This window comes from Schistocerca gregaria, chromosome 1 (assembly GCF_023897955.1).
Source record: "Schistocerca gregaria isolate iqSchGreg1 chromosome 1, iqSchGreg1.2, whole genome shotgun sequence".
NCBI lineage: Eukaryota > Metazoa > Arthropoda > Insecta > Orthoptera > Acrididae > Schistocerca > Schistocerca gregaria.
In genome coordinates, this window is record NC_064920.1 from 730278079 (window position 1) to 730291028 (window position 12950).

At 38.1% G+C, this 12950-nt stretch overlaps 1 protein-coding gene across 1 annotated transcript in view; it reads left to right on the forward strand.

The window, feature by feature from the left end:
* LOC126267044 (protein SDA1 homolog) overlaps nucleotides 1–12950 on the forward strand; it is a 173678-nt gene that overhangs the window by 87339 nt on the left and 73389 nt on the right. Inside the window, exons 9-13 of the mRNA XM_049971869.1 lie at nucleotides 5734–5832; nucleotides 5950–6022; nucleotides 6779–6940; nucleotides 7018–7076; nucleotides 10625–10701. Coding sequence (XP_049827826.1) covers nucleotides 5734–5832; nucleotides 5950–6022; nucleotides 6779–6940; nucleotides 7018–7076; nucleotides 10625–10701 — 470 coding nt within the window. The remainder of the gene's footprint in view (nucleotides 1–5733; nucleotides 5833–5949; nucleotides 6023–6778; nucleotides 6941–7017; nucleotides 7077–10624; nucleotides 10702–12950) is intronic.

Here is a 12950-nt window from a genome sequence, read left to right on the forward strand (position 1 = left end):
GGGAAATCTGGTAAAAACCAACCTCGGGGAAGATCAGTTTGGATTCCATAGAAATGTTGGAACATGTGAGGCAATACTGACCCTACAAGTTATCATAGAAGATAGATTAAGGAAAGACAAATCTACATTTCTAGCATTTGTAGACTTGAAGAAGGTTTTTGACAATGATGACTGGAATACTCTCTTTCAAATTCTGAACGTGGCAGGGGTAAAATACAGGGAGCTAAAGGCTATTTGCATTTTGTACAGAAACCAGATGGCAGTTACAAGAGTCAAGGGACGTGAAAGGGAAGCAGTGGTTGAGAAGGGAGTGAGACAGGTTTGTAGCCTCTCCCAGATGCTATTCAATCTGTATATTGAGCAAGCAGTAAAAGAAAAGTTCAGGGTAGGTATTAAAATCCACGGAGAAGAAATAAGAACTTTGAGGTTTGCCAATCACATTGTAATTCTGTCAGAGACAGCAAAGGACTTGGAAGAGCAGTTGAACGGAATGGACAGTGTCTTGAAAGGAGTGTATAAGACGAACACCAACAGAAGCAAAATGAGGAGAATGGAATGTAGTCGAATTAAGTCAGGAGATACTGAGGGAATTATATTAGGAAATGACACGCTTGTAGTAGTAAAGAAGTTTTGCTATTTGGGGATCAAAATAACTGATGATGGTTGAAGTAGAGAGGATATAAAATGTAGACTGGCAATGGCAAGAAAAGTGTTTCTGAAGAAGAGAAATTTGTTACCATCGAGTATAGATTTAAGTGTCAGAAAGTCATTTCTGAAAGTATTTGTATGGAGTGTAACGATGTATGGAAGTGAAACATGGACGATAAATAGTTTAGACAAGAAGAGAATAGATGTGGAGCTACAGAAGAATGCTGAAGATTAGATGGTAGATCACATAACTAATGAGGTGGCACAATGTGAGTAGAAGAAGGGATGAGTTGGTAGGACATATTCTGAGGCATCAAGAGATCACCAATTGAGTATTGGAGGGTAAAAATCATAGAGGGAGACCAAGAGATGAATACACTAAGCAGATTCAGAAGGATGTATGTTGCAGTAGCTACTGGGAGATGCAGAAGCTTGGACAGGATAGAGTAGCATGGAGAGCTGCATCAAACCAGTCCCTGGACAGAAGACCAAACAACAACAACAACAACAACAACAACAACAATGGTAATACAGATATTTTGGAACTAGGTTTTAAATTGTAAGGCATTTCCAAGGGCAGGTGTGGACTCTGACCACAATCTATTGCTTATGAACTACAGATTAAAATTGAAGAAACTGCAAAAAGGTGGAAATTTAAGGAGATGGGGCCTGGATAAACTGAAAGAACCTGAGGTGGTAGTGAGTTTCTGACAGAGCATTGGGGAAAGACTGACAAGAAAGGGGGGAAGAAATACAGTATAAAAAGAATGGGTAGCTTTGAGAGGTGAAATAGTTAAGGCACCTGCCGATCAAGTATGTAAAAAGACAAGGCCTAGTATAAGTCCTTGGATAAGCTTTCTTTTATCACCAATTTGATTCAGTAAAACCAGTTTCCAAAAAATTCTACTCTCATCTTGTATGAACTGCTTATCATCCATGTTTCACTTCCATGAAAGACTATTGTCCATACAAATACTCTCAGAAAAAACTTTGACTCATTTTTTTCCAAGAAACATTTATAGTTATTTTACATCATTTGTACTTTGGCCTTTGCCATTTATCTTGCACACCAAATAACAAAGCTTGTCCAATACTTTTAAGGTAACATTCCGAGCGCAGCGACAGCGACACTCGACAGAGACAGGTGACAGAGAGAAGTGTCCCCCAGTGAAAGTGACACTACTGGTTTCTATTATTTCTTATGTGAGCTCATTCACAGGGCGTGACAAGTGCTGCGCTGCACTGGCTGATAGAGGAGCTCGTTTATCTTTTACAGAGCGGGGAACATGATATCAGACCTGTTTTTAGACCAACGAAGAAAATTTGTCATGTTCTCCGGTCTGTAAAAGATAAACACGCTCTTCTAACAGCCAGTGGCGTATATAAAATTCCGTGTTCATGTGGTAAAGTTTATATTGGAACAACGAAGAGAAGCGTAAATACACGGTTAAAATAACACAGAAGCCTTTGCCGATTAGGGAAAACAGACAAATCGGCTGTAGCAGAACACGTTTTTCAGTCAGGAAATCCTCAACTGAAGTTTTCCGAAACAAAATTTTTATCAACGACGACAAACTATTACCCACGGCTTTGTAGAGAAGCAATTCAAATATGTAAACATAGGGATAATTTTAATTGGAAAGAAGAGACCATGAAACTTAGTGATATTTGGACAGTACTACTACAGAATTGCTAGACAGTTTTATCTGTGACGGGATTACGATCGATAGTGAAGTTTTATGTCTGACAAAGATTATCTCTGCATATCACGTGTAACTCTGGTCATGCCCACTTTCTACGATATATAAGTCGCTCACAGACGTCCGACCCGTCAGTCAGCAAGACCCACCGGAGGAGAAACACCCCTCTGAAGATGTCCAGCGCAGCTCTGGACAAAACGTTAGGAGCTGAAGAGTTTCATGGACCATGACCTTACATCCCGGAAGGTTTACCAGAAGATAGGATGGTGCCTTGCGGGTGCCCATAGCCATACCCCGAATTTGTTTGTCGGTAATGCCTTCAAAGGAGAAGTAATTGTGGGTGAGGTTGTAGTTGGTCATGGTGACTAGGAAGGAGGTTGTTGGTTCGGAATCCATAATCGGGCATTTGGAAAGGTAGTGTTCAATAGCGGTAAAGCCACTGGCATTAGGAATGATAGTGTATAGGGAGGTGGCATCAATAGTGACGAGCAGGGCACCGTGTGGTAAAGTGACAGGAACTGTGGAGAGTCGGTGAAGGAAATTGTTAGTATCTTTTATATAGGAAGTTAGGTCCCGGGTAATAGGTTGAAGGTGTTGGTCTACAAGAGCAGAGATTCTCTCAGTGGGGGCACAGTAACCGGCCACAATGGGGCATTCCGGGTGGTTAGGTTTATGGACTTTAGGAAGCATGTAGAAGGTGGGAGTGCGTAGAATGGTAAGGGTAAGTAGAGAGGTGGACTCTGGGGAGAGGTTCTGGGATGGGCCTAAAGATTTGAATAGTGACTGTAGATCCTGCTGGATTATTGGAATGGGATCACTGTGGCATGGTTTGTAGGTGGAAGCACCTGACAGAGTCCTTTCGCCAGGTAATCTTTGCAGTTGAGAACAACAATGGTGGACTGCGGTGTGTTGCGTTTGCATGAGTGTCTGTGTGTGTATGTGTGTCTGTTGTTGACAAAGGTCATTGGCCGAAAGGTTTAAGTGTGAAAATCTTTTATGTGTGTATCTGCTATTCAGCATCTCCGTTATATGGTGAGTGACAACTTTCCTTCTCGCAATATCGTTACATTCCATCCTGGATTTTCCATTGTTTGGTTCTATAAATGTAGGTTGGCCTTTCTTCAGTCTATCAACTAAGATAAGTCCAGGGTCAGAATTGCCATGCTTGTTCCTATAACTCTCTCCAGAATCCAAACTGATGTTCCCTGATCTCAGCTTCTACCTGTCTTTGTATTCTTCTGTAAATAATTTGTGGTAGTATTTTGCAACTGTGACTGATGAAACAGTTGGTTTGCTAATATTAACGCCTGGCTTATTTGGAATTGGGATTATTAGACTCTTCTTGAGGTCTTGTTTTTTGGCTATCTCGTATTGGTTGGATAACACATGGTCTATTTTTATCATGACTGGCCCTTCAAAGAATCTCATTAATTCTGAGGGAATTTCTTCTACTCCAGGTGTGATGCTTTGACTTAGGTCTTTTAGTGTTCTCCGAGTTTCTTCCCTCAGTTTCATATCCCCACCTCATCTTCATTTACATGATTTTTCTTTTCTGTAATATTGTCTTAAAGTCTCTTTCTGCTATATAGCCCTTTCCAACAGTTTTGCAAGGTTTCCAACAGTCTTGAAGTGAATTTTGTGTATGTCAGTTGGAACGTTTGCTATTGTCAGATGTTCTTCATGTAATGCAACTTCTACCACAAAGTAAAAAGTTCCATTAGCAGAACAAAGTTTGGATTTATTTTCCAGTTTACAGCGTAAATGTTTATAGAATTTAAATGCTTGACTTACAAAATAAGAGTTCTATCTTGACTGTCTTCTTTTTGTCTAATAACATTCACACAGAGAACTTCTTAAACTGCTGTGAAGTCCAAGCCACGGACCTTCACCATGGAGGGGCTTCACAGTGCTGCAGACTCTGAGGAATTGCTGATGATGAAGTCAGCAAGCACTTCAAATGGAAGTCTTTTGTTGCCTCACAACACTCCGGAAGTGCCTCAAACATAAAATAACCCACAAACAATCCCAGAATCATAATGATACCTTAAATAATATTACCTGAATCTATCTGAACATTCTATATTTCAAATTATTCATGATTATTCACTATACCTATAGCCAAGGGTATAACTGGTTTACCCATACGTCGATAGTTTATTAAACATAGCTGTACCCTCACACCTTCTATATATTTCTTCCAACATTTAGTCTTCCTTTGTTTGCTTAGTACTAGCTTACAACATGAGCTCTTGATATTCATGCAGCTACTTCTCTTTTCTCCAAAAGTTTCTTTAATTTTCTATCTACCCCTAGTCGTGCGTGCTTCTACAGCTTTGCATTTCTCCTCAAGCCATTCCTGTTTTACCTTTTTCAGTTACTCCTGATCTCCTTTTTTGTGTGTGTATCCGATTTTGCCTAATTCATTTTATTCCTTTTTATATTTCACCTTTCATCAGTTAGCCGGCCGCGGTGGTCTCGTGGTTCTAGGCGCTCAGTCCGGAACCGCATGACTGCTACGGTCGCAGGTTCGAATCCTGCCTCGGGCATGGATGTGTGTGATGTCCTTAGGTTAGTTAGGTTTAAGTAGTTCTAAGTTCCAGGGGACTGATGACCATAGATGTTAAGTCCCATAGTGCTCAGAGCCATTTTTTTTCATCAGTTAAATTCAAAGTCTTGTGTGTTATAAAATGATTTGTACTGAATCTTATTTGTTGGCTATTTTATAGTCAGTTGCTTTCACCATTTCATCTTTCAAAGCTACCCAGTCGTCTTCTATTGTATTTCTTGCTCGTTTCAGTCAATAGTTGCCTAATGTTTCCTTTGAAGCTCTCAGCAATCACTAGTTCTTTCACCTTGTCCAAGCTCTTTCATTTGCTACCTTCAGTTTTGATCTGGAGTTCATAACCAATAAATTATGACCATAATCCACATCTGATCATGGAAATACTTTGATGTTTTAAATCTGGTATTGAAATCCTAAACTGTCATGCCTCCATCCTGCTTCCATGTATATAATCTTCTTTCATGATTCTCGCACCAACTGTTGTCAATAATGAAGTTGTGCTCTGTGCAAAATTTACCAGGTGACTTGCCCAGTTGTTCCCTTTCCTACTGTCATATTCCAATCACGTATCAAAATTAAATTTTCATCTCCGTAAGAAACTGAATAATTTCTTTAATCTCATTATATGTTTTTTCAATCTGGTCATCATCTGCACCACTTGTACTACTGCAATGAGCCTTGGATATGATAATGTATAATGATTGATGAATTTTTCATAAGGTATTATGAAGAAAGCAGTTGATTAAAATTGGCAGCACATGAAATAATTTGATCTTAGTTTGGTTTTTAGTATCTCATACTTGTGACATTTTAATTTTACAGAATGAAATATCAGCCAAAGACGTTATCATGGCAAATCGTGTGAATAAAAAGAGCAGGAAAAGAGAGAAACAACTTAAGAAAGTAAAGCAGCTGATTGTGGTAAGTTTGGGTTTTCTGTTATTTGGTAACTCTGGATTGATGTAAGTTATTTGGAAGCTGTATGAATGTATTGAATTTCTGGTTATGGAATTATGTGGTTCAAAATATTTCTTGCAGAAGAGTAAAAAGAAGAAAGGTGGTGTGCCTGCATTTAATTTCTCAGCTCTGCATCTAGTACATGATCCCCAAGGTTTGTATAGAATAATCCTTTTTTCTCAAAAAAAAAAATATTCATTTTGTAGTATTGCTTTGAATTTAACTTTGCAGATATCCACTGCATTAATTGTTGTAAGTAGTTGTTATGGATATCAATCATTTTCTTAACTTAGTTCATTTATTTGATTCTGCATAACTGTGCCATGAAGCGTGTAGGTGTTGAGTGGGTAGAGAAGTGAGAGATATGTATAGACTTCCTTGCACCCTATGTGTGATCCAAAGCTTTGAGTGACTTAGCCTTCCACGCTGCATCAATATGATTTTTTTTTTCCCCTGGTAAATAAGTGATAATTACCAACTCTATGGATCAACAATTTGACCACATTTTTATAACCATCCCTGCACAAGTTCTCTCTCTCACTCTCTCTCTCCCTCTCCCCCTGCCCCCTTGCTAATCGACTACTTTTGTTGTAAATCTTTTTGATAATTCTTCTCGGACCAAAACAATTTGGCTGGATGCCATGGTAAATATCTGTAAAAAATTAACTCTACTAATTTCCAGTTAGTGAAGGCTCATTTAATTTCAGTGTCTGTATCTCACATTTTGTGAAGACACTTCCTTCTTCTTACATGCTTCAATATACCATTTGTAGCCGTTATACTCCCTCATGGTAGAAGAGTCTATTAGAATAGGAGAAAGTGCAGTGATCTGTTTTGTAATTGTGTCAGAACATTATTACTTGTATAGTGTAAAATATTGCTAATAGATTAAATTTTTCTCTGTTTTCAGATTTTGCAGAGAAACTTTTCCGGCAAATAGAGACAACCAATGAAAGGTTCGAGGTAAAACTTATGACACTTGATGTAATATCAAGACTAATAGGACTGCACCAACTGTTCCTTTTCAATTTTTATCCATATATTCAGAGGTTTATGCAACCTCACCAAAGGGGTTAGTCAGTTAAAACACATTTTATACAAATTAACTTTCATTTCTGCATAGACATTTACCTTCCATTGTTGTTACAGAGGTGACGAAGATGCTACAGTTTGCTGCACAAGCTTCTCATGAGTTAGTGCCTCCTGATGTAAGTATATGAATTGATGAAGGATCAACAAGTTAACTTGTAAAATGTACATCTCAGAAATCACAGTACTTTATTTGTGTTGAGGTTTTTGTTCATAACTAATGTTAAATGGGCATACACAAGTTAAAACTTGTAGGCTATAATGGCAAACGAAGATGAAAGACCATACTTGCTAAGAGGTTGTTGTGCTATGATTTTGTGGTTAATAGCATCAAGTAGGTACCTTTGTAGCATCATCTAGTTGAACCCTCAACACAAAAGTTTTCTAAGTATGAAGAAGAGAAATTTGTTAACATCGAGTATAGATTTAAGTGTCAGGAAGTCATTTCTGAAAGTATTTGTATGGAGTGTAGCCATGTATGGAAGTGAATCATGGACGATAAATAGTTTGGACAAGAAGAGAATAGAAGCTTTCGAAATGTGGTGCTACAGAAGAATGCTGAAGATTAGATGGGTAGATCACATAACTAATGAGGAAGTATTGAATAGGATTGGGGAGAAGAGAAGTTTGTGGCACAACTTGACCAGAAGAAGGGATCGGTTGGTAGGACATGTTCTGAGGCATTAAGGGATCACCAATTTAGTATTGGAGGACAGTGTGGAGGGTAAAAATCGTAGAGGGAGACCAAGAGATGAGTACACTAAGCAGATTCAGAAGGATGTAGGTTGCAGTAGGTACTGGGAGATGAAGGAGCTTGCACAGGATAGAGTAGCATGGAGAGCTGCATCAAACCAGTCTCAGGACTGAAGACAACAACAACAAGTATGGTACCATGTCATATTGTAGTTTTATATAATATGACGCAATACCATACCCAGAAAACTTTTATGTCAACTGACTGGCTGAGGAAGCCTACGCAGTTATATTAGTTGGATGCTGTTTATTACTCAACATGAAATGACAAAAAAGGAGAAAAACACGTGAAATGAAAACAGAAATTTGCGTGAAGGTTAACTTATCTAGAGTTGTTCTTGTGGAATCTATTTTAACATAACCTTGCAAATATTAAAAATGTATTCAGTACTGTCATTCATGTAGCCACTGGTAACAGGTTTCAGTCTTTCTTACTTCTTTCCTTTTTCCCTATTAGCTATGCAAACTTGTATTCACTCTTTAAGTTTGATTTTAGAATTAGCCTTATTATAGTGTTAGCAACAGCAGACAGAATTTAAACTTTGCATTTGTTTACCTCCTTTTTTATTAATTCATAGCAGTTAATTGTTAAATTTCACTAATTTATATAAATACAGGGCTCTCTCTCTCTCTCTCTCTCTCTCTCTCTCTCTCTCTCTCTCTCCCCCTCCCCCCACTCCCACTCCCTCCCTCCCTCCCTCCCTCCCTCCCTCCCTCCCCCCTCACTCCTTCCAAGTTTTTCCACAAAAATAAGGGTAAGCAACTACTCAACTGACTGAGATATCACCATAATAGTACCAAGAAGTTCACTTTCAAGCAACTGCTCTTTTTTTTTTTTTTTTTTTTTTTTAATTTAAGGACACTCACCAAAGCAGACAGTGCATCTGTTGTGTTTTCAGAGAAGTGTGCTCCACTGTAGAATATTCTTTATCATAAGATTAATTATTTTGTGTACAAGCAGATAACTCAAATACCAATATGAGGGTCATTCAATAAATAATGCACTTAAAAAAATTATGTACTGGTATTCAACAAAAATATGGAAACACCAAAAACTCAACACTTCACCATGCCTAATACAGTACAGGAAATCCGTTGACATTCAAATCAGTGTCCAATCATCTTAGAATGGTTAAATACAGATCCTGTATGGTTTCCAAGAGAAAATAGTGGTGAGTTCAGGTAGTGATGATGGAGCTGGATAGCAATCACAAACTTTTCTCTCCAAAGTAAGCCACAGAGGCTTGATAACATTGTGATTCAATGACTGTGGTGGCTAGGGGAGATGCGACAATTCATTATCTTGCTCTCAAAACCAATTGTGGATGGTGCAAGCTGTGTGGCCAAGGGGTCCTGTCATCTTGGAACACAGTATCACGATTGGGAAACAAACATTATACCATTGGATGGATCAGATCTGCCAAAATCTTTGACAGTAATGCCACCTTGCAGAGTAACCATGGGGTCCATGCAATACCACAACACGGCTGCTTAAATCATCACCGAACCCCTGCCATGTTTCACTCTTGAAACGTAAACTCATCGAGAAGTTGGAAACAGTGAGAAACGTGACTCATCCAATCAAATAACATTCTTCCATTGCTCCGTAGTCCAGGTTTTATTGCTTCAGCACATGTTTTCCTGTTATGGGCATTTGCATAACTGATGTGTGTGGTTTTGGATTCCCAGCTTGCTCTGCAGTTCCCAGATTATTGAGCTCCCTTCATATTGTTTTGGTACTGACAGGGTTCTTTTGCAAAATTCAGTTCTACACTGACTTTTGCAGCTGTTGTCTTCTTTTTATCTCCCACAGTTCTTTTCAATGACTGTCTGTCACTATCACTCCACACACTCTTTCATCCACATTGTCACTTAGCAGGTGATGTTTTTCCGTTTCACCTGTATGCGGTATAAATCTTCGGTATTATGCATCCCGAAAGATCAAACACTTCAGCTACCTTGTTACAGAAGTATCCTCCATACAAGCACCAACAATGGCCTACAATCAAATTCACTTAGCTCCAACATAGTACACTCACAACTACATAGAATGCTGACCATGAAACATAACCAAACCTCCAGAAAGGAACATATCGGTGCTGACTTCAAGGGAAATAAAACCATTGTGGTGACCAAAGTGAATAAGGAAAATGCTGTGGTTGTTACAAACACCATGGAAGAGAGTCAGGAGATTGAACAATTATTGGCTTATCCTGTGTACCACAAATTAAAAAGTGATCATAGAACAGAAACTTTCAAAAAATTGGAAAGTCCAGAATGGATATCTCTGTTACCAAGAATTAAATGCCTCCAATAGCTGTCTCACCCAGAATATATGGTCTTCCAGAGATACACTTGGAATTCTGCCCACTGAAACTTTAAGTAAATGGAATTCTCTCTTTTTCTCCAATTTATCTTTTACCATGTCTTATTGGGAAAACTGAGACATATAGTTGCTTAAACAAATATTTTGTTAAAGATTGAAAACATTTTCTGTAAATCTGCAAGTGACGTTCTTACAAGCTTCGATGTGAAAACTTTATTTAGTAACATCCCAGTTGTAGATACATTAGGGATCAATAAGGAGGAGGTGTGTCATCTTTGAGGAATTGACACTCTTACAAAATTTCGGGCAGAAAAAAAGCAGAAGTGGAAACTGACATGTAATATTATGAGATTGTACCATATTTCATAAAACTGCAGGCACAATGTTCTCTCGGGCATGATACATAAATTGATGTACCATAATTTAATCACGTGAGTTAGCACCATCATAGTGCTATGTGTGTTGCATAGACAGTGTAGCAAGTGAATGTAGTATTATTTTGATATTGGACTTTATTTTACTGTATTTTACTGAACCCTAGTAATTCTTTCTAATGTGTTAAATGACAAATGCTCTGTGTCTTTTCAGGTTTTAGAACCAGTTCTTAAGACAGTGGTGAACAATTTTGTCACAGAAAGGAATTCAAGTGATGTAATGGCTATAGGGTAAGTACTTTAAAACACCTGTACCAAAATTTTTATTTCAGATAGCATAAGAAAAACTGAGATTTATGAATATATCTGACACTCAGAAATTACCATTACAACTAACTAAAATTTCAGAACTTACCACTGTACGGTGGAATCTCGTTAGCACATTTTTGAAGTTCCACATGCTTTTAACATCATTAGCAGGACAATCTGCTACTGGAAAATACCTAATTTGCTAACGATTCGGTTTTTTCATTGGCGAAAATGTGGAATTAAGGATTCCATATTTGAGGTAATATGTGGTCTCATAATGCCATGCTTCCTGACGTGCTACCTCAATAAATCGTGATTCAAAATGTGCTTTTTGGAGAACATGTTCAGAATGCACAACCAGAAACTTTCAGAATTATTAGTATACAAGAACCAAAAATATGTTAAGTAAGGCAACATTGGTTAAAGCCAGTGTGTCAGACACATACACTTCTGCTATCAGCCAATTGGAGTGCAGGAAAGTCATGTGAGATCAAGAGCTTAGCCTCTAGGATTACTTGTGTAACAACTGATAAATTGTTACATTAATTGCCTGTTCATTTTACAGATAGAATCTTAACCTCTTTGCATCACAACTACAACACACTGAGGGAAAATGTAAACAACTGTAGTGTGTGTAAAATAAGTTGTGACTTTTGACAGTTCAGCACAGAGTGAGTGGAGGGAAGCATAGTTGCCAGTGTGTGTAGCGCACACCAGCAAGTGATCGCAGCGTAATGCCAGTCCTATATGGCACAGAACCTGGCAGGCTCGCTTGACTGCATGAACAGCAAGTTGGCTCATTCATGATCTTTCTGAAATGATTTTAAAGAAATTCTTTGGTAATAAACTCTCATTCTCACACATCCAATAGTTTTAAGTCATCAGGTTCATGACGAACCACTATCATTTCATTAATGATCATAGTTATTCTGGACTCGCATTTGGGAGGATGACGGTTCAATCCCATCTCCGGCCATCCTGATTTAGGTTTTCCATGATTTCCCTAAATCACTTCAGGCAAATGCCGGGATGGTTCCTTTGAAAGGGCACGGCCGATTTCCTTCCCCATCCTTCCCTCACCCGAGCTTGCGGTCCATCTCTAATGACCTCGTTGTCGACGTGATGTTTAACACTAATCTACTCCTCCTCCTCCTCCTCTCATAGTTATTGCAATATTTAAGTAGTAGGTAAATTACTTCAAGAAGTTCTTAGTTTGCAGTGAAAAATAGGTGTCACTATGAATTTGTGTTTGATGCATGTTAGGTTACATGTTGCTGTGTATCAAATGTTGATAATATATTGAATTACACTTTACACTTGCCAGGATATCGCTGTCTGTTTCCAATCTTGAGGATATGGAAGGTACATAAAGTGCTCCGACACGAAGTCATGCGTCAGTGAAAAAAACTAGAATGAAATATTCACAAATTCTACATATCTCATAAATGTTTTGAGGTATCAAAACGAGATTTTGGTAAATGCTAGTGATTATGAGACTGTTTTGCCACATAATTAGTACCCAGCATTTTCATATCTACAGCGTTATTCAAGTGACCACATATCTTTTCCATCAAATAACATCATTTTTGAATGCAATGGTGAAACAAGAACTGCTGTGGTTTTTGTAACAATGTAAGTGAAGATGTTACACGTTTATTTTTATACTGAGAATTTGCTGTTTCATAAACTATTAACCTTACTTGTAGTCATTTGTTAGTTTAATAATACACTATTTCAAGATTCTGTCACAATTTCAACTGCATTACAGTGTTAGTGAGATGAATATTTCTAAACTCTTCTGTGTTTTAACAAGAGAAGCAGATTTTAATGTGGCAACAGGAGAAGTTACGTATTCCTTCAAACTTGTGACAGTCCTCCATGAATCGTGTCCCCACAACTACCTTCTTCGCATTGCGGCTGACAATACCAGTTCTGTGGTGTACCATTTGCAGTGGCTTCTTTCATCTGACACGTTCCACATCATTACGAAGTGTCGTATTCATGATCTATGGAACAAGTATTAATCTAATCTAATCTAATCTAATCAGTATTTGAATCTCAGTGAATATAAACTTCTTGCTGTTTTTAGCCACATTACTTTTCACCGAGGCCCATATACTCGTCGGATTTAAATGAGTATTATACAGATGAAGCCTGATTAAACCATGTCCTTTACTGTCAGCCAGTTCATCAACATGGTATCGTGAAGATTTGGTAGTACAATACTAAAA